This window comes from Corvus kubaryi, unplaced genomic scaffold, assembly GCF_017639235.1.
Source record: "Corvus kubaryi isolate FWS band 111438036 unplaced genomic scaffold, C.kubaryi_AGA036_p1.0 71, whole genome shotgun sequence".
Lineage (NCBI taxonomy): Eukaryota > Metazoa > Chordata > Aves > Passeriformes > Corvidae > Corvus > Corvus kubaryi.
The window spans coordinates 18,349,177-18,372,419 of NW_024582059.1; the positions used below are offsets into that span (position 1 = coordinate 18,349,177).

At 40.7% G+C, this 23,243-nt stretch overlaps 1 protein-coding gene across 4 annotated transcripts in view; it reads right to left on the reverse strand.

Annotated features, from left to right (window-relative positions):
• Positions 1–23,243, reverse strand: part of NR3C2 (nuclear receptor subfamily 3 group C member 2) — a 189,146-nt gene that overhangs the window by 39,798 nt on the left and 126,105 nt on the right. For all 4 annotated transcript variants that reach the window (XM_042049975.1, XM_042049974.1, XM_042049976.1 and 1 more), the window contains one exon: positions 10,588–10,704. In XM_042049975.1, the coding sequence (XP_041905909.1) occupies positions 10,588–10,704 (117 nt within the window). The remainder of the gene's footprint in view (positions 1–10,587; positions 10,705–23,243) is intronic.

The following is a 23,243-nucleotide window of genomic DNA, read 5'->3' on the forward strand; positions in this document are numbered from 1 at the left end:
TACACGTCTTCTTATCCTCGTTCTTCCTTAGACAGCCTCTAATCTGTATACACCTTTCTTCAGGCACACGACATGAAATTTCAGGAAGGAGGACTCAGTTTAGATCTTAAAGGAACCTTTCTAAATGTAAAGATCTGATATGGAAAAACAGAATAGGTTATCAAGGGGCACAGTAGATATGTTCATGCTGGACAAGTCCCAGAAGAGATGAGAGACATGTCCTTCACAAAGGTACCACAAGTACTGCAATCCCACCAACTGGCACAGGAACATACGGGACAATTTTGCAAGGCTGCCCCATCCCCACCACCCTGCCCAGAAGTGCTGAAACCAGACAACAATCATCAGGCCCACACTTGCCAGCTCTGACAAGAAACAGAGTGATTCCTTGGCATCACATAAGACTTGCCTGTTTTTGCAACAATTTCACCTCGCTGACTCTAACTTTAACTTACAGTCATCACACAACTGCACTCCTTTCTTCCCTGCAGTCCCTCAGCAGCTGCTCTCAGGTATCCCATTTCTTCACGCCTCAACTTGCACTTCTCAACATCCCAGTCTGTACCAAAAATGCCATCATGTTGGTTTCTGACACTACAGCTCAAGATGCTTTTGAGTTCTGATCCAAATCTGTAGATTTACATATTTGCTCTCTACTTTGTTATACATGTAATCTTTACAATTGCTACTAGACCCTCAACACGACCTTACTTCAGATGTCTTTTCAGCATAACAAGAAACCACTCAGGAAGAATACTATTTTGAGTAATTACATGCCCACTTAATGAGATATCTTGTAATATTTTAATGAAAACTCCACATTTTCTTCTGATTACAATTATGGCTCGAGATGCTGAGCAGTGAAATGCAAACAGCTGCAGGGAGGTGGCACCTCACACCAGTGCTTGCACACAGCAGTTGTCTCAGAAAACTTCAGGTGAAAGCCCAGATCAAATCTTGCGTAGTTTGAGGTCTGACTCAATTGTGAAGCTCAGGTTACCCACCTGTCTAGCATGTGGGACAGTGATGAGCACAGCAATTAAGAAGGAAAGGCATTGGGGAGTTTTTGGGTAAGAGACAGAGGGAATTTATCCCTTTTTAAAGTTGAGTTTTCAGGCTAAGCATTCATGAAGAGACAGCGGACAAAAGTGACAAAAGAAAGCTGAGATCCAAAGTGCATTTTACAGGAATATTTAGGTTGTCAGGGAAAATGTCTAACACATTTGCTTGTTTCTCAGCAATCCTCAAAGTGATAATTAAATGAAAAATAACAGTTTCATAGGGGTACTCCTCCCTGTGTGGGAACAACTTTCACCAAATGCCAATTAGTGGTTTCCTGTTAAAATCAAATCAAGCTGGTTTTGATAAAGCTTTTTAATGAGAAATGGCTAAAGTATGAAAATTTTCCCCCACATATATTTAATATTAAATCCCAAAATGACATAACACAATCTCACATCTAACATTTTTGGTATATAAAACTCTCTCTTGCACTTATTCATTAATTTCAAAAGAAATGTATTTACTAAATATTTAAATCATCCAATAAACAAAGTCTTAAAAAAAAAAAGCTTACAAAAGTAAATTATAATGTTGATGAAAGCCAATCTTAATCAGTCCTTTTCAGATGCTCCCAAAACTCTTTTTTTACTGATTATTTATTCATTCTTCAAGCGTATGGCAAATTCAATAATTTTTGAGCTAAGAGTTGTCTACTAAATGCATCAGTGGTTTTGATTATTCTATTTGACATCAAATAAAGACAAGCAGTAAAATGTCAACAACAAATGTGGAGATCACCTACAACTCCAAGACACCTGTAGGAATGGAACACCAGGAGCTTGAACTGCGAGCACTGGTAACAATTTGATGAAAAAGGAAATTAAGGAAACTTTGGAGAACAGATTTTGACTGTACCAGACTGAATACTCTTGGCTATGGTCACTGGTTTCTGCCTTATGCCAAGCAACAATGTCCCTCCCAAGACACCCATTCCCATCCAGCCTTCTGCAAGCATTCCTCATCCAAGTCTTCTCTCTTGCTTTTATTTGGGTTAATACCCAGTGTTCCATGTCTGTTACATGATGTGCCCTTCATCTGATCACAACACAATAAAACCCTGACAGACACTTACCATGTATAAAACTTCGTATTTACATTAGAGACAGAGGTTCTCAACAAGCTTTCCAGAATCCTTTAAAACCAAACTGCACCACAGCACCTCTCATTCTGTACCTTGAGTGCTCAGACTTCCACTCCATGCTAAAGAGCATTTCATTTTTGTTCTTGCTAGAACTAAGCTTAGTAAGTACTGCCCTTCCCTCTGTGGTATTTCTGGATATGTTATTACCACATTCCCACTTGATTTCTTTCCCCAAGGAACAAAAATTTTGAAATCCTTTGTCTACTCATCTGTATGACTTCCATAACCCCAGATTTTATCAACTCAGTTTTCTCTCAAATGACCTTACTCCGAATACACTGAATGCTGCTGGTCTTCTAGAAATTATCTACCCCACTTCTGGGAACAGCAACACTACCTGTGAAATACAAGCTGGTTGTTTATCTTCTGCGGTCATCTTGGCCATATTTTTCACCATCTAGTTCATAATTAGTCATTAAAAAAAGAAAAAAGAGTATAACCCTGTTAATCTCCTGCTTCAATAAATCACCCTTAACATTAGTGAAAACAGTCTATATGCAATATCAACCATTTTTCTGGGGTAATGGCAAATCTCTAACATTACTCATATGTATGATCTGGGAAAGCTGATGGCAGAGAACCACAAAAGCACACAAATCACAGCCCCAGTGTGCAGGAAGATGTGTACTGGGTGGCTCAGAAACACCCCATCCAGTGCCTTCACCTTGCCTCCCCTCTTTGTTAAACACCAGCTTCTTGCTGCTGTGTATTTCTAAGGCTTAAATGTGCTCAACATTCCCTACATAACCTGCTGAAAAATGTTCTTTCTACTAACATCGAACTCCAAGGGCTGCTTTTTGAGCCAGGTGTGCTTGCCACACCCCACACTTACTTTAGTAAAACACAGGTACTGAAAACGGAAAGCCCTGCACTTGGGAATGGATGGGCAGAAAAAACCAGAAAATAAAATTGAAAAAAACCCCCCACAATTCAGCATTGTGAGCCCACCCTACTTTGGCCAAGGTTGTTGCAAGCGTGGCAAGTTAAATCTTCATGCCCTATTATTCAGGTGAAAACTCTCTGAAGTAACAGCTCAGTGAAAGCCAAAAGGACAAGTTCCTCCTGCTCCTACAGCTTCTCTCAGTAATGGGGAAGTGAGTAATGGAAACACATCATCACAGACCACAGGGGTAGGTTTCAAAAGGGTTCTGGTGACAACCAGAAGCTCTGGAAAAAGAGGAACAGGAGACACAGGCAGGGTTTCACACCAAAGACTACGCTTTTACTGTGAGGAAGAGTAAAAAGGATATGGACTTAACAGCACTGTGGAAGGAAGCTGTAATAATAATATCACTGTGGAAGTGATAATTTGGTGATTCAGGAAAAAACAAAACATCACCAAGAGCTGCACGTAACAACTTTCAGAAATGCTGAAAATCTTCCCCTCAGAAAACTGTGATCACCCATCTTGTGTTTTGAACCAAAGCAACACACCATGTATGGAACACAAACCTCTGGGGAAAGAGCAGCCTCTGAGCCTGCTCAGGGAGTGCTGTACAGCCAAAAGGAGACAACACCCCCAGGGCCTACACACACAGCACCACTGCAGGACACGAGGCAGGCTGGGACACAAACTCCCAGCAGGATCCCAGGAGAGATGCAGCTCCTTTGCAAGGCTGGCAACCAAGGGTGCTGCACCTGGAATGGTACAATAAAGAGTCCAGCAGATAGAACAGGGAAGTCTGGAGTTCAGCAGCCCCATGCCAAAAGCCTGAAAGGCTGTTTCTGGAGGAAAGAGAGGTGTTGCTGGCAGCTGGGCACTTGCAGAAAGGAGAGCTGGAACCAGGAAAATGTGAAAAAACAAAGCATGAACCTGATTAGGAGCTTGATCAGGGACTGCTTGCTGCACGTGAGCTGTGGGCTCTTGGACCGCTGCAGTGCATCTTCTCCAGCTGCCTTCACACATGGAATAAGACCATCAGCAAAATTCCAAGTACAAGGACGCACTTTCAATATTGCTTTTAATCAATGCCTGAGAGATTACTCTGGCATTACCAGTCCTTTTCAAAATTCTGCCTTTTTAACCATCATTCACAAATAATTTATTAATAGTTGTAGCATATGACTCATAGTTCTCATAGTTACCTACAACATTCAAGAATCACGGGGTCGTTTAGGTTGGAAAAGACCTTTAAGATCATTGAGTCCAACCATTAATCCAACACTGCCACGTCCACCACTAAACCATATCTCTAGGCACCAGATCTACATGTTTTCTGAAGGAAAACATCCTTCCAAGGATGGTGATTCCACCCCCTTCCTGGGCAGTCTGTTCCAACGCTTGAAAGCCCTTTTGGTGGAGAAACTTTTCCTGACATCCAATCTAAACATTCAACTCATGAGGATGATTCAAGTTGGAAAGTTAGAGGGTCACACCGAGAGCAGGGCAAGAGCAGTACACATGGAGTAAGATGGACACAAAAGCAGAAAAAGTTAATTGCTGAACAAATTGGTTCCTAAAACATCTTCAACAGCAGGTTTATAAGCAACAGGCAAACTAGCTATTACTTAATTATTATTTGTTAATTACTTAATTATTATTTCTTACTTATTACTTAAATATTATTATTTATTACTTAAAGGTATTTTCCAACCTGCTGATGTTTATAAAAGTCTGTTGAAACAACTAACAAAAACCCAGCTGAATGTTCAAGTCAAAAAGTCATTGACTAGATTCCCTCAGAAGAAAATGCTACAGAATAAACACAAATAAAAATGCATTAAAGTTAATGTCATTTCAAAATACTTTGCAGTTAAAGTTTAAATGAAAAATAAAATTTAACCATATGTATACCTCAAATTGCTTATGTCTTACACAAAGGGGTTTATTTTCCTTTAAAATTTATGAAATCTTGGTTAGTAGAAAATTTTGGAACTAAGAGCATACACTTTTGCTGTACTTACATTTTCCCCAAGTTTTCAGATTTTTTCTCTTCCTTTTTTTCTCAAGAAGATATGAGCAATGATAATATAAACCACATAAGCTCCAGTAACTGAAAATAATACTGCAATTTAAAACCCTACTAGTATGAGTTATTAAACAGAAAATAGAAAGCCGGGCATAAAGGTGAAGTACTATATCTTATTACTGGTTATCTTAATTAACCTATTTTTCAGATTATTAAAATATTTCACTGTATGAAAAAATAAGGGTATCTGCCAGTGAAGCCTACAAATCACACCCAGCATCTTGTGCACAAAGTGTCTTACATATGTAAATGTATGCGGACCCAAGACTCGGATTTCACAGGCAGCCTCTGCAGACAGAATGATGAACTGTGTAATTTGCAAGGTGAAATCTATCTTATGTCCCTTCCAGATCCAAAGGGTCCTTGAGCAAGCTGCTCCTCACTGCTGTGGGAGACCAGTGCCGGGAAGTCTTGGCAGTGTTTCATAGGGGAGCTGAGGCAGGGAAGGATTCCAGCCCTGCATGGTACTGATCTTTACACACTTTTTTGTCCCCTCTGCACATATGGCACATCCCATGGCAGAAGAGGGACCTTCTCTGATCATCCAGAACGGGGAGGGATGCCTGGTCACTAGGTCACATCAGAGGGGTGAGGACCAACCTGCCAAGGAAAGGGGGTGGCAGCCCCCTCAAGTGACACCGTATAAAACATTCCCATTGTCCAGGCTTCAGCACACAGGAGTGACACCAGGAGGCTCTGTGCCACCCTGGTGGCAATGCAGGACACATCGCAGGGGCTGCTGCCTTACGGGATGCAGCTGGTGGTGGCATAAGGCACCATGCCAAGCACCAGTGTGGGACTGGGGGTCTCACTGTGACACCCCCCAGTGCCATCACGGCGACAGACACAACTGAGGCACAGCAGCACGAGGTGGGAGCCAAACGAAAACGTCTCGTGCGAAAGTGAGAGCCTCGCCAAATCCAATCACTGCGTATGCCGGAAGAAACTTCCCAAATCCGTGAAGTCATTCTGGTCTGTAATTAACTGAAAATTAATTACAGAATCTTGAAAAGAGCATAAACCAAAAATGGGCCAGCATACCTTCATAGTGCAGTTGCTCACTCTGAATCTCTTCCAACAATTAAGCCTAGCATATGTCACTGGAGTTAAAAAAAAAAAGATAACAAAACAACAAACAAAATATGATTCCCAAAAAAGTTTTGGAGTCCTACTTGCCAAAGGGGATATAGCTGTCTGCAGAGCACACACATACCTTCTAGCAATGAGAAGGATGATTTAATGTGATACTTGGCAACTTCAGCTTTGCAGAAATTACAGGTTGCAGATGCTTCTTATAAAATCAAAACAAAAAATCGAGAAAATAACGTAATTAGGTAAATTATTTGCTGACTTGATGAATAATTTTCTAAAGATTATTAAAGAATGTAAGAGCTTGGAAAAGCCTCCAAGTTTTCAACAAACAAAACAAGGAGGTAAACAATAAAACTGCCAAATTATTTTGGCTGAGCATTCATGAAAAGGTGTATTTTGTATCACTGAATTACACATATTTTCTTACAAGGTGCCTAATCATGGCATGCTGCCACCAGTCAAAATAATTTTTTTTTTTTTTTTTTAATTCAGAAAAAAAATTTAGCATGCTAGGAAGTAGAAGATATGCCATCAAAACAAACTTGAAAGACTGACAGAGTACAAAAGCACTATTTTACTATTTAAAAAATATTGAGGAAGAATATTACCAAAAGAGAAAAAAAAAAATCCTAAGAAAAAAGATCAGTAGATTAATCGGAGATTGTTCAAAAATGAGCTGCCGGAAACATGGAACGCTATTTCTGATTTCCAGCTTTCCATTATAGAGATTAGTATCTTCAGAAAGAGCATGAAGACAATCTCAAACTGCCACATTACAAAATTTGCTTCACAGCCCCCCTATTTCAGTAAGTGGGAGGAGCTGGATGGGCGCAGCCTGGGGTCCTTCACTCCCATCTATATATGGGGAGGGTGGCAAAGGAGAGTCAAGTTCTTTTCCAGCCCATGGGAGGCAGGACCTTGTTCCCTAACACAACATTTCTTCTAGACCAACTGGAAGTTTGGTGTTTTGTTTTTTTTCTTTAAATGAGGGGATAAAACATCATAGTTATGTACAAGTGGAAAATAAATGCCCATGGTTTCAGCAGCTTGCAGACATTTCAGCCCTAAGCTATGCTAAAGACCTTTTGCGTATCATCTCGCTCTATTTCCATGTACCAAGCACATCAGCACCTCTGATACAGTCTGGGATTTGTGTTTACATTTGCTTTTCTTTGGAGGGTGAGAGCTCAGCTCAGCCCTACTGCACCAAGAGCGCAGTGCAGTGTGACACAGCTACAGAGTACTATGCTGCAGAGAGGACTTTAAATTAAATTGCATTTAAAAATTAAGTTTTCTCCAGCTCCTTACTGATCACACTGCCTAATAAAATACCTGCCCATTTTGCCTGTAAGTCCAAGCTAGAAACAGGTAAAAGCCCATTTTTACTGGAGTAATGTATATGCTTGTCAAAACCAGGCTGACCACATGAAACTACAATCCACAATGTACCTTTATAATAAGACCATACTCATTCTCTTCAAGCTAAATATGAAAAAAATGTTATTTAGTACCAAACCTTGGCATTTTACAAAAAAATCACAGTTTTCAAATATGAATTAATATCTCTTCTTGCCATTTCCACCTCCACTTTTTGCGATGATCACCACCATATCAGAAATGCCCTGCAACAGCACACAGAAGCTTCCAAAACTGAGATGCTGTGTCGCTCCTCTGTAGATGCCCAATGCAGAGCTCACCACTGGAAACATGGCTTAAAGCAGAGAAAATTCTTCAGGATCCCAGCAATTCCTGCCAGAGCTGGGCTGGCTCAAAGGCTGGAAGGTCCATCAGCATGATCTGGGAGCCCTTGGGGCTCTCTGCACAGTAATGCTGCCTCTGGGCTGCAGATGCTTTACCTCTCTCTGGCAGCCCTCCCCTCTCCCTCCAACCTGCCCTTTCCCTCCTCAGCCAAGCAGAAGGCACTGCAGTGCATGGAAATCCAGAACTGTTCCCCGTCCATCTCATTCATGGCAGTGATGGAAAGACCTCCTTTATGACATTTTAGTTTCTTTACATGGCATAAAGAGATCAAATCAGGAGTGGGAATTTCACCTGAGGTTTCTCTCTGTGATGAAAATCACTGAAACAGCTAAACTGCAAAGCTCAACTGCATGCCAGCTGTACACTCCAGAGGCAGACTTGGCCTTCCAGGTCACAGAATCACAGAATCATTAAAGTTGGAAAAGGCCTCTAAGAACAAAGAGTCCAACTGCTAACCCAGCACTGCCAAGTGCACCACTAAGCCTTGTTCTCAAGAGCCACATCTGCATGTTTCTTGAGCACTTCCAGGGATGGTGATTCCACCCTGGCCAGCCCATTCCAGTGTCTGACCAACTTTTCAGCAAAGACATTTCTCCTAAAATCCAGTCTAAACCTCCCCTGGCACAACCTAAGGACATTTTCTTTCATCCTGTAACTTGTCCTGTGGGAGAAGAGGCTGACTGACCACCAGCTTGCTACAGCATCCTTTCGGGGAGTTGTAGAGAGTGATAAGGCCTCCCCTGAGCCTCCTTTTCCAAGTAGCTAAACAACCCCAGCTCCTTAAGCCATTCTTCATCATACTTGTGCTCCAGACCTTTCACCAGCTTCACCACCCTTCTCTGGACTCGCTCCACCACCTCAATGTCTTCCTTACAATGAGGGGCCCAAAGCTGCAATAAACACAGATCACTAATTATGATTTCCAGCAGTCTAACAAGCTCCAACAAAGGGGAAGATTTTTCAATGCATTCCTCATTTACAGCATTCCAGCCAATATTTAAAAAAAAAAAAAAAAAAAGCGAAAAAAGAAAACAACTCCCTCTAGCAAAGTTTCCCTCCTGCCTTGCTTTTCTGCAGAGAACTTCATGTGAACACGTTCTTTGAAACCCTCCTGGACATCACAGGGATGAACTCATTGCAGATGAAGTGTCCCATGCTGCTGTTTCCTAAGGTTCTCAAGCCCTGGGTTTTGCTGGAGCTCCACTAGCACAGCACAGGGCATGTCCAGGGAGGATGCCCCACACCAGCTGCCAGTAGGATGCAGCAACATTCCCAGCACTCCAGGGAGCTGACCTTCCTGCTCTACAACAATTTTCAGCACTAGTTTTTTGGGATTAAGGAGCTGCGACCATGGAGCTCCTGTTTCATCAAACAAAGGCATTCTGTTTCCCTTGCTAAGTTGAACAGCACAGATCAAAACCAAGGGAAAGCTGTCACCTCCCCAGCATGCCACAATCTGGCCCTGTTTTCTCTTGGGAAAAGGAAGTAAGGGGCCTGGGGTGAAAGGCAGTATCCCTGATTTGGGAAAGGGGTTGAAAGAGACCCCAACAGGGCTACTCTCTCTGAAAAAGTAAGGTGTGGCTTGTTTGAGTATTTCTGCCAGGAGACAAGACAGAAAAAGAAGTCTGGGAGGTAGAAAAAGGCAGCAGGCAGGAACCAGAATTTTGCATATAACCTATTAAAGATGAGCAGCTAAATCTGTAGAACTAAACTCAGCTGCCAAGAGAATAGGCCCAGGAGGACAAAAGGTGAATTCTGGGATAGCGAGGAATTAACGTGACCATGTTGTAGTTTTCTGTACAGTGAAAACACTTCAAGGGAAGGGTAACTCTGTACAGCAGGGGAAGCACCTGCAGCAGCATCCAAACCCCTGTTCACAGACAACATAATAAACACAGAAATGGTGGGAAAAAGGCACTTGTAAAAGCATTTGGTCAGATGATGACTTGAGACAGGACACCCACTGAAGCACAGCCAGAAACATGTAGATATTACCAGAGAAGAATTAAAACAACAGAAAAGAAACTATTATAAATTTTGTTATCATACTGATTTCAGTATGCTTTTGAGAATTAATAAAATTTTGTTGTTGTCGGTATATGAACAATGCAGTAACAATCAAAATTATTGCACATCCTTACAGTCTCAGAAATTAAGCAATAAAAATGCTGAATAAGCACCAAAGAAGTTGAGAGGTCTCACTATGTGAGAATTTGCTTTCATGATGGTGTAACATGTTTTTCAGTATTCAAGAGAACGCTCATCACAAAAAAATACCCCATGCAATACTTGAAACCTTAACACTTTTAGCTTATGGTATTCTACTAAAATTACTGTCATCATAAAACACCCACTTTTCTTTTTTCTGTGCCATAAAATACGTATCTCCAAATCCCGATTTAGAATGACAATAGAGTTTATTGGCTATTAAGCACTCCTTCAGGATAATCCCACCTTAAAACTTTTGAGATTATGCAGCTGCCAGAACTATAAAAAGGCTGCACGTTTCCAATGTTTTCACCTAATCAAATTAAGAGACCAAGCTATTAATATTCTGCTTACCTCCTAAATTCATTCCAGCTTGCAGACATTTCTGTAATCGACAGGCTGGGCAGTTCTTTCTCCGAATCTTATCAATTATACAGTCGTTCCTTCCCGCACACAGATAATTGTGCTGGCCTGAATGAACCAAAAATAAAATGCATTATTAGAGGATGTATTTACATAATTCCAATTTGTTCTTCTCTGCTGTTCTGCACGCATTTTGAGACTCTTATTAATGAAGCCATTTCAAATTCCATTCTTTAGCCTTTCCAAATGATCTTGGTGAGTTGTCATGGGCCTTTATTATGAGCATCTCTTCTTTTTAATTTGGGAAGGAGTTTTGGTGTCACTCTCAAGAGAGATCTCATTACGATTTTTTCCTAAACAGGACTGGAATTTTTCTTCTAGTAGAAAACAAACAGTTGGTTTGAGCTTCTTCAGACCTTCTTAGGTGTGCTATCGCAGAGCAGTCTGACAGATCTAAGTTGGGGTACATTTTCATGCTCAAGAAGTTCAGGATACAAAGCAGAAATGCACAGCAGAGGTTAACTTTCCCAATATACTCCACTCTCTTCAACCAGTTCAACCAGGCTTAAGTCACAACTGTATTATTTCATTTCTGTAAAGCCCCACAGAAGCACTCCTGAAGAGACAGCAGGTCTTTAATGCAGAAGGGAAATGGACGGCAACCAGGGAAACAGACTGGCATTTGAGAACTTGGAGACTCAAAAGGCATTTTGCTCCATGGCAGGAAAGGAGGTGGAGCAAACAGATGCAGTTTCTCAGGCAAGGGCACTACCACGTGGCCTTTCCAAAGCCTGGTGCTTGAATTTGATGTGGAAGAATAAAGGAAGCCGTGAGGGGTTGGTGTGGTGTGACAGCAGAAGCGAGAGTAGATTATTTTAGCTGCCTTGATCCAGAGGTGGCACACAGGGATCTGGGGTGGCCAGAACAAATGTGCAGAAACCCAAGAGATGTGCAAATAAAGTTGGTGCCAACGACCAAAGGAAGCAGCAGCCATGGGAGAGGAGGGGAAGCCCGGGAAGAACTCAGGAGCAGAGCTGCACTGGAACGGGCAGAGGCCGACACGCAGGGAGATGGAATGAACACACAGCTCCGTAAGGGGACAGAGCTGCTGTAGGACAAGAGGCACAAAATATGTCTGCCAAGCTATTTTCCACAATACTCATATGCTTCCTAGGGAAAGATAAAGAGAATATTCATGGGACACAGGAGACCTGGCTCCTGCTTTAGGCTCTTTCAGGAATTTGCCTTAAAACTTCAGCTAAATCATTTTCTTCCTCGGCACCTGCCTTCCTTTCAGCCTTACAATGTTATCTAGAGAGTGAACTGAAACTTGGGATGTTTCTTGAATCTCTTCACTGAGCATCTCACACAAAGAAAACTGATCTTATTTGAGTGAGTGAAGTGTTACTGTAGTATCACAAAGGTATCATCATTTAAATAATGCTTTAGATGTTTAAAGAACAAGCAGATGGGCAAATAAGGGTTTCATTAAGGGACTTTACCTAGCACTATGACACAGGTGGAAAAGAACAACACTTCAGCAAAATAATTCATGAGTAAGTTACATCAGGCATAAAATCAAGTTGTACAATATAGTGACAGCATCACGATCTATCAGCTGGCCCTTAAGTAGGCCTGCTAAACAAGAAAAAGATAAAGTTCTCAGCTAATCACAAAATGAAAACCTGGATATCACACAATGTTTATTTTGTGATGTGATCTACACAAAAACAGACAGGAAAGAGAAGAGTCAACTTAATTCCTCTTTTTTTTTTTTGTTTTGCTCTGAACTGACTTGAGCACCTCCCCTAAAAAACCATCATGCAGACAGGCATGAAAGTAACTTAAGAGGAGAAAACAAAAGCATTTAAAATTATGAAATACAGCATAAAGGTGGTTTATATGTCCTTACAAATACTGCCATACCATCCTTTTTTTTTGTGGGGAGAAGGGAAAAACGGTTATTTTCTGCCAGGAATGCAGGTACACTTGCTCAGTACTCATACAATGTCCTTTGTACATCAGACTACTGCAATACCATTTTTAGGCTTCCAAAGGCGGGTGCAGGCTATTAATAAGACAAGTCAGCTCCAATACTGCAAAATGAACCCCACTGCAGAACTACCCTGAAGGCAGTTTGTGCTAAAAAAATGTATACCTGTTAAGTCAACATTTTTCACTACTGCTTTAAAAATCTAATGGGTTTAATAAACAGGTTACCATTTATGCACTTCACGATAATTACCTGGGTTGCATTTCTAAATGTTGTGGAAATGTTTGATTCCAACACTGCAATCACAATGTGACTTCCTAAGAAATATTCCACAACAGCAGAATATTCCATAAATCACCTTTCAAATGCTCTACATAGCCTGCAATTATTCCTTTCTGACCTATCTACTCTAGATCAAATACTTTCAGCAAACATAACTTAGTAAAGGTTCATCAATTTTGGAAATATGCACCTCTGAGTACTAATGCATGGTACAAAATCTATAACTAGTAAGAACAGTAATAAAATCCATTTCTAGTGAGCACAGCAAAGGTCTTTCCAAACAGCAAACATCATCTTGTAAATTTTTTAAATTTCTAAAAAATCCTTAAAAACCACAGCCATCATAAAGCTTACATTAATGGAAGTAACTTGAAAACCCTTAAAAAAAACAGAACAGATCAACATTCCAACAAACCCTCTATGTAGAGTACAGCTATAAAATAATAATGAACAGGTTTTCAGTTAACATTTATAATGAAAAAAAAATGGCTTCAGTCTTCCATGCAATCAAATATGGTACATTTGAAAAAAAACCAATTTTGTAAAGTAAGTTAGCAAAGCAGACTCCCATAATAAATCACTATGTCCCATTTGTGCCTCACTAAGGCCCCTCAACTTCAGAATCAAACCAAAACCCTACATATCTGAAATTGATGCAGTGCTCTCGAGACCTCCAGGGCTCTTCAGGACCTCAATGAGGTGGTGGAGGCCATCCTGAAGAGAGGCTGATGTTTATGTGGTGTGAGATCTCCGACTCTTTCAAGAGATGTATCGATCTGCCTTGTGCAGTTTGTGTTTAGCTTAATCCAGTTGTTCTTTTTATCCCGTTCAATCACCCACAAGTGGGCTGGAAAGTGGCAGAGCAGATATTGAATTCTCATCTCCCATGTGCTAAATGCATTAAGATGAAAGTAATTTTTACTTATGCCATCATTAAGTGCACTTACACCAGCTAATTCCTGTTCCATCTGAAATACAGAGATGCAAAAGATGTGAGGAAAATTTTCCTGTTCAAAATAAATAATGCACAGGTACCACACAGTTACATAGTAAGAAGAAAGTGAGATCTTTTCTCTTAGCAGTAGAGCTAGAGGAATACAGAAGTTTGCATTTTCCAGGTTATTGTGCCACTACACACCACAGAGTGACGCAACCAAATGTACACACAAAAATATTTGAATGTTGCCAATTCTCTCACCTCCAAGAACTCTATAATTCCCTGCTTTTTCAGGCTTGCAAAAGAAAACAAAAAGGAAGTATTCATGAAATTCAGTCTTCCCTCTTACTGAGATTTCCTGAATAAGCAAAATTCAGCAGTAAAGGAGGGGAGGAGAAAAAGCTGTTCTTATTTGGCCTACAAATTACTGCCAAAATGAGGCTACAGCAGAAATTGTGCCTTCCCCCATTTTAAAACTCCACTACTACATTGAGCCACCAGTCCCCAAAATTGACTTGCTAAGGTGAACTTATGTATGCGTGCAGAGCACTGCTGCACTCCAAGGGCTGCCATACTTCCCTACAGGTAAGGCTACAAAAGGAATAAGATGTAGATATTTCTGTTCCTGTCTAGGGCAAAATTAGAAAATTACAGAAATTTCACATGTTTTATCTTCCTTCTAAAAATTCCTCCCCCCCCCCCCCCTCAGTTTTTAAAAGTCTAAGTCAGGAACTGCAAGTCATTAACAAGTATTCTACATTTTTGCTCTCTTGTTAAAATAGCAACTACTATGATCAAAAGTTAAATTTTGTAAGGAGAAAAGCGTAGTGCTGGAAGAGGATCCAAAGACTGTTTAATTCAAGCCCACTCATGGAAGCATGATAAGACTTAACAAGCACGATAGCTTAACGGTTCAGGTAGGTTTTTAGTTTTCTTTCTATTTGTAATAAAATCTTCTGAGGAAAGGTATTCTGCAACTTCCCTACAAGCCCTGTGTAGGCTAGTGATTAGCCACTCCTGAAGTCGTATTTTTCCCTTTGCATTTCACCCAAGTGGGAATATTTTGCAACTGGAAGAGATACTCATACTATCCCATAGACACAGAGTAACAGATCATCACCTTCTTACAACAATCTCCTGCCTATCAAAAGATTTATGTTCCCCATCTCTTTGCTGGGCTAAACAAATCCAGTTCTCTCAATCTTTCCTTGTAGGTCACGTTTCCTAAATCTGTTGTCAATTCCTCCTATTCTCCTCCAGCCTCTTTCCTAAAACAGGGCACATTTTTCTTGCTGAGTTTCACCATCACTAAGGCAAATAAAATGGTTATTTCCTGCATCTTGCACACACAGCAGCCCTGCTAATGCAATCCTGGGCCAGAGCTGGCTTTCAGCAATGGCATTAGGTTGTTGACTCACGCTCGCTTGTGTGTCACTAACAAGCGGCTCCTCTCCTGAGGCACCACTGCCTTCCACGTGTCCTTTCCTGCTTTTACCTGGGCAGGCAGCTCTCTTTATTCCTCTTCTAGATCCACAAACTCACTGCAACATCACTGAGAAAGGCAAAGAAAAAGTCCAAAATCCACTTCAGGTCCAATGTCTGAAACGGGGAAGTGCCTTGGGTCCCAGGTCTGAGGAAGCCTCACAAAGGGACAGCAAAGTGAGAAAACAGGAGCAGCAGCTGAGGACCAAATGAAGCAGAAGTAGTTTGAAAAAACTCTGCTTTTAAAATAGCGTCTCACTGAGGCACATCAAAATGCATATAGTGTCCCAATTTTCCTTCTTCCTCCACAATGAGAATTAATACTTTGACTCAGAAAATTGCAGGCAAAGTTGTCTTCTCCCTGCAGGCTGCCAGAAAGCCAAGCCTTCTTCCAGGGTTTGAGGAGAGAGGAGCTGGGAGCCACCTCCAGCCCTGTCTCGCAGATCTGCACTTAAGAGCTAGGATCCCTTTTGCAGCTTCTGGGCTGGAATAAGTGCTTAGTTTCTGTAACATTTCCCAACTGGGAAGATCATCTCTGTAGCAGCAGTGATACATATAAAAGCCTTATGGAATAAATAACATTTATTTCTTAACACTGTCCCTTCCCTTTACCCACCAGCCTGTCAGACTGCACAAGCCCAGCCCGTGCATCCCCTCCAACCTGAGCTAAGACTTTCCCTGCTAAAGACAAAGCAAACATGCTGCAGAAAATCATCAGGATTTTCTAAGGGAAGTCTTTCACCTCAGGAATATCTGGTCAGCAAACAGAACTTAACACCAGGTTTTTCTACTTTCTGGTACAGCCCCAATGAAGGGCTTTGCCTCCTGCAGCAAGGAATCACAAAATATGCCCATCCCAACCTCTCATTCGTGCTCACTGAGCTATGTGATGCGTTCCTTTCAACCAGCTCCGTAACCCTTGCAGATTTTGTCTCTGTATCCATATAAGCTCCTTCAATTACTGAAAATGAACTATTTCTACCTTTTGATGGCCAGTATACAAATAAAATTACTGCCAAGGCTTGCCACAATGATTTTGCACATTCAGAAAAGGATTTCCTGTTTGACAGAAGTCGTATCATGCTATCAAGGGACAAGCTGCATTTACCTGAGGTTTTCATTTCACCATCTGCAGCAGGCAGGTACTCTCAAATAGATCAGCACGATAAGTAAGATAAATCTCTTTTCAAATTTCAGTTTTCACAACACCCCTGTTTCTTGCAATAACAAAAAAAAAGCCTGCTAGTAAATGGAAATGAGAACTGCATTTTCATTTCAGATGTCCATTTGTTACACAGTTGAGGGAGCTTTTTTTTTGTTTTGGGTTGTTGTTTGTTTTTTGGTTTTTTTTAAGCAGTTGACAACTGCCCAGCAACAGCAGCCTATGTTTGCAGTCACTATTTTAGGCTACATCACATGTCAATTACATAACCTTGTTTTACTGCTCTTGAACTGGTTCGAACAACCTGGGAAAGAGATTAGGGCAGTCCCTCCCAGCCAGCCATCCATCCGCATGCTCCGGCAGGACCTATCCCCCCACCACAGTTCCAGTCCCTCTCTCCAGGACTAGTTACTCATTGCTAGACCCACCTGAGACACTGGATAATTAACTTCCTCAGCGCTGTTTAAACCAGTCCAATCTGACCACGGTAAACTAATAAACTTGATTCCTCATGCTGAGATTTATGTGTAGTGCAGAATAAGCTTATAAATGCCACAGCCATGGTACAGGACATAGATATGAATACTGCCCCTTCATTTTATATGGCGAATGCTCAGGGTTTGCATTTTAGATATTGAACCTCAGGGTTTCCCAAAATCCAGGGTTTATCTCTCTTAAGACTCCACAGCCCCTATCATGCCCAGACAACATGCTTTTCGGCTGCAGACCAAGGCAGTATCTGACAAGATGACAATATTGGTCTATTATTAACATTATTACAGTGTGCTTACAGCATAGGTATAATCTAAATCCTTCCCTGAAACAGAATTTAGAGCTTTCCCGCCTTTATAATAAATTAGAGGCTTAATTAAAATTTGTTTTGACTTTGGCAAAATATTCATCACATCTGGGATATTTCCTGCCTGCTTCTCATTCTAAATTACCTTCTGCTACTTCTAGATCCCAAGATATCTTTCACTTTCTCTACCCTTTTATATTACTGGATTATTTTTTATCTGCCATTTTACTTTCTTTCTACTCCCCCCTCCTTTTTCTTTCCTTCAATAAAATTTGTTTTCCAACCATTTTTTTACCTACTTTCATCCTCAAGACTTTTACCCTTTTCCTGTTCTGTAACTCTTGCTTCAGTCTCCTGATTTACCTCAGTCTTCATTTCTTCTCATTTACGTTCTAAATGAATTATTTTCTCTGCTCAGCCAATAAATGTGATTCCACAGGGTGCATTTACACTGCAATTAAAAGTATGGCTACATCTGATTTCACATACCAAAGCAAAGTATATCAAAGTTACTGATGGCAGGGGATAAAAACTAAGTGTCAACAGCACCATTTCCTGCAGGGTCTACAAAACCCAGCAAGGGCTTTTTTAAAAGCAAGGGCACATCCACTGGTGCTCACAGATGAGCTACCAGAGCTTCCTCCAATGGTGACCACAGATATAAAGCAGATTCCCCTTTTTTTCTGGAAGTGGAGCAAGGAGGGCTGTGTCCCCAGATGCTTTATATGCAAAACTTTTCAAGTTGAGATTTATGCACTCCCTACACACACCTAAGAACACAGACTCCAATGCTCAGCCAATCTCAACATGGAGACTTGTCTCCTGCTCCTTCATGTTCTCTGGAAACTTGCTTTCACGCTGGGCTGAGACCAGGCTAACAAAAACAGTTGGAATGGTCTGGTGACCCTGGCAAAGGAGATGAGAAGTTATAAAAATGATTCTCACTCACTATTTTAAGCAGACTGAAAGGGCACCGATGAGAGGGATCAAAGAGAGAGAGGAAATTTGGCAAGGGAGTACGGGATGTAGCCCAAAAGAGGCTACTATTTTCTGCAGGAGAAACCATCAAGCAGGGATAAAACCTGCTAATGACAGTGAGACGAGCACATAAGCACTTGTAAGGTTCATATTTAAGGTTCACAAGCACATTTTCTTACGCAATACTTAAAACACACTGCAGAATTTCGAAAGCCCCTCCAAGCCTGTGTGTGGTGCTCCAGCCATCCTGTTATTCAGACAGGCTGAGCCACCAGCACAAGATATGCTTCAAACTGGTGCTGAGACCATCCCCGGGGCTCCCACTGTCATCTCCATAAACAGCAGAGCTCATCCCAACCAGCCCATCAGCAGTTGGTCACGGAGGACAGCTGCGCCCTTCTGAAATCCAGAGGAGCTAAGCGAGCTTTCTGTTCAGCTTGCTGGAAGTCTGAACGTGGCCACATGATGGACTACAAGATAATTCCTTTTTCACGTGGTCAAAGATATGCTGAATGATGTTAGACAGCACAGAAGAGGAGTAGGAAAAAACCTGATATTTGCAAAGCATTTCTGATTCAGTGAAATCACACAGCACTGAAAAGCTGTTCAGGATGAAAACCAAGGAAAAATATCTACAAATACCAAAATAATCCTGTTATTGAGTGAAATAATTTTGTTTCTGCTTTGTAACTAGCTTTCAGCTCAATTGCTTTTGATTTTAGATTATAATGGATACAGTGATACAGAGAGTGAGAACTAGAGCTTTCGAGAATGTTTTGACAAAATCACACATCTAATACTTTACAGCATTTTCTCTTGCAGTGAGTTTCCAAATTTTAAGTTTGGTTTAAATTTTAACTGAATATTTTTGAAGTCTCTAGATGATGTTATCTACAGAGATAGATTTACAAGAGATCACGTTGCATGCATGATGGCTACTCCTGCTTTCCCATGCTACAAATCTGATAAGGCATTCTTGACATACTACAAATTTCCAGGCACTTTAATGGAAAATCTCAACGTATGAGAAATGGTCTAAAAGGTCTGCAGAGACTTTTTAAAGTAAGTGTCATGCAAAAATCTTAAATTGCAACTGAAATGTCCTTCCATTTTTTGCTGATATAAAGTGGTCAGCCAATCTGCTACACGATGATACACGATGTAGTATCCTGCTCTACAAATAGCTCACTGTTACAACTGGATTTCAGGAGGCACTCAGTGTAAAATAAGATTTGTGTGAAGTATCAAGTTCATTTAAGGGAATGTTTGAGAGTGAGGTGTGGGGGGAGCTTCCTGGAATATTACTAGTTGGCAATGTAAGGATTTCTGAATGACTCTGTGGCTCCCTGAGCCATGATCCTTCAGTGAACACTGTACTCAAAATATTCACCTTTATAAAAACATTTGTATTTGCAAGTGTACATGAAGCCTGTTACACTTTATTTAATCCTCCTTCTGTGTCAGCCCCACCATCCTTCCAATATATTAATATATCCAGTTGCCTTTGCAGTAATAACCAAGAGATAACTTCTCTTCTCCTAGGACAAACAGAAAAATCAAGATGCACAGCATTAATTCTGTGTTTTGCACCTCCATTTTAAAATCTGCAATTCCAGGCTGGCTCCCTTCAATGAGATGCATGCTACTTATAAAAAATATTACTAGAAAAATAGGCTATTTGTTTCCCAAAGTAAAACTTTCCCCAACTCTTGATCTCAGTGAAAATGTTCTGTTAATTTTTTTGTTTTTAAAACTAGCTGCCCTTTGGTTTTTGCAAACATTTTGATGTTCATGTCTGCTGTGTTCTTGCATTTAGCATGCTCAGCAGATAACAAATTTTATTCTGTGTGAATGACACATTATCTTCAAAGCATATTTTTCCCTTGCATTTTTCATGTACAGTTTACTACAGCTCAGTCTGGAAATATGCTAAATTTATAATAATGAATATTTTTATGTATAATAGCAACAATTTAAAATACTGCCAGCACATACGTTGACAAATATTTTCCTCTAGAACCCTGGTCAGTAATAATTTTCTTTTAAAGGCTGCAAGCAATACCATCACAACACATCCTTTTAGAACAATCTCTTGAGATCCCAAACACAGAAATGTTGACCACAATAATATCAGATGCTCACCAAAGTGAACTTAAAAATTCTCTGCTTCTGTTTGCTGACTTTTTGAGAAGGAGTCTGTTTTACCCTTTGAACTATGTATTCGTCTCCCTATTTATTTTCTTCTTTTTCTCTGTTTATTTTTATCAGGAACCTCAGCTCTCTGTTACCCAGATAAATCTGAAGAAAGAAGAAAGATGATTAGGGGAGGTTGTAGAAAGAAGATCTGACAATTATAATGAAATTTCACAGTATGTTTACTGTTAAAATACTGTAACAACCTAAAACAAAAAGTGCAAATTAGGTAGCAGAACGGATATTACATCAATTACAATCACTATTTCCATCTTTAATTGGATGAAGAGGTCTTTCCAAGTACCACTCCCCAAAGTGGGTGCAGAATTTCTAGTCCCCTCCAGTCCTTGCTCACAAAACCCCTAAATGGGACCTGAAAACAAACACTTCACCCTTTGCTTACTCATTCGACCTCAAGAGGCTGAGCAAAGCATCACATAGCAGCAAAAACACTGATGAACCCAAGCTGTACCTAATTACCCAAAACTTTACTGGAGCTCATCTCACAAGTAAAATCCCTGTGGCCCCCTAACCCAGGCATGTTGGATCTGACACCTCAGCCATGGCACCAGCACCAGAATCACCTCTAAGAGATTAAAAAAAGAGATAAAAGAGCTTGCCTTTCTGCAACAGCCGACACTCTGGGTACTGGATCCGTGCCTTCATTTCTACACCTTTTCCATAGGAATTGCAATTTGCTTTGCCACAGAAATATATGAAGGGGTGACCTTTCACACTGGAATCATCCTAGGCCTTGAAAAACTAAAGCCATGGATGACTTGCTCTGCATCTGACATTTTCAACACATATAAAGTTGCCACTGGGAGTGAAAAGCAAACAAGTCAGTCATCTTTTAAAGCACACAAAACTTCTCAGACATATAATTCATAAGCCAGAGTGACATCTTGAAGGGATCAGACTTTCCTTTTGCAACAAGGGTGTGGATATTCAGGTAAAAGTGAATGTGTCAAATTTCAGCCCCAATGATGGTGGCCACTGAGAACAAAACTGAAAGAAGAGGAATGGGACAACAGAAAAATAATTATCTAGGGATATAAATACATCATAACTCAGGCATAAATACAATTACTTTGAAAGAGCATTCTGCCTAATTACTGTAATTGTTATTTCAGAATTTGTTTTGCTTGGTGAAAACTAAAGAGCAACTAATATATAATTTATGTCCAGAATTCCCCCCGGATTAAGGTTGCTGCTCCTCCATGGTATGCATCCTCACCCCTTGCATTCAACTCATTTGTAAGAACAAAATCATAAAGTCCTCAGTCTATTCCCATTTAACTTCACAAAGGACAGGTTTGAACACAGATTTTTTTTTTTTTTTAGAGTTCATTTTTCATAATTAGAATTCCGGTAGTACTAAGCAGATTGAATTCATTTTAGTTTCCTGCAAGTAGCTATTTGATACAAACTCATGTGAAATGAAATGTCATTGCTTACAAGAAGTGTATCAACAGCACAAAAATACTTTGGATTAATCTCCATAAAATGCAGCAATTTTCTCAATAAAGTGACAGAAGCCAGCCAGGGCCAGAGCCCAATTTCCTCAGAAGCAGCTGTTGGAGCTGAGGCTTGCAGGAGAGGTCAGGGAAGGAAAGGGATGATGAGGGTGGTGGTCCCTTTGTGCAAAGCCATGGTGTGAGCTTAACTGCAGCTCCTCGTGGCTCACAATGTATTTTTGTATTCTGGAAAAGGTGGGTTTCACTACTGGCATCAAAAGCAATTGTTTTATTGTGGAAAAATGATAATGACTAAAGGCAAAATCCTCTTGTCTGAAACATGCTTTTAAAGTAAAAATGACAAAATCTGCATTAAGAAAATGGACATTTTAAAAAGGTCACTAACATAAAAACCCAAATCTGCCCTCTGCTTATGCCAGGTTTCCTTGTGATGTATTGCACCCCAGTTTATAATTATGAGAGAATAATCCAGTCCTGTGCTTTTCCTTATACATCCCAAATTTGCTAGGCTATGCTTTGCCATCCTCAGAAGTAACTTTGAAACTGCCAGGCATCAGCATTAAAAGCCTCCCTGAAAACGTGGACTTGTGTCTGAAAACACACAAAGAAAAGATCAAAATGAAAATTAAAAGCAGATGCACTTTATGTACTAAAAGGTTTTTCCACTTTGATAAGTGGATTATAATGAAGTGTGGCACCATGTTTCATACAATTTATTAATCCAGTCCCACTTATTTACACTCTCAAACAGCATAATGATTTCAACGCTGGAGCACAGCCAAAACTCACATGCAGAAATAATTAAAAAGTTATGCAGAAAGATTGGTGGTTGCTGGTTTTTGAGGGATTTCCAAAGAGACAGACGGACTTTTAGTTAACCAGAAGACCAAAGTCAAAGTAGACAAGACAAAGCGTGGAAGTGAACTCATTTTTGAAATGGAGTAGAGACCTACAAAAAGATAGCCAGAGCCTGGCTTGCTCTGCCATTACAGCCCCTCCAAGCCTGGAGAAGCTGGTGCAGAAAGAAGACCTCTCTACACTAGTGCTGACGCAACCAGGGAAACTCCATTTACCCAAGTGCAGATGTCTACACCAAGTAAAAGGTGAAGTCAAGCCATCAGTGTAAGAAATCCCCAGTTCCTTTGCAGACAAATACAGTGCTGGTTGGCAGCTCCCTCCTCGGCACGGCACACTCCTCCTGCCTCCAGGAGCATCCTTACCCCTCACAGTTCCAAGGTAGTGGTCCCTGAAGATGCTGAGGCACCCAGCAGGTCAGGAATACGTCCTTTAAAGGGTGACGTATACAAATCTGGAAACACAACTGGGAGATGCACTCATACAGA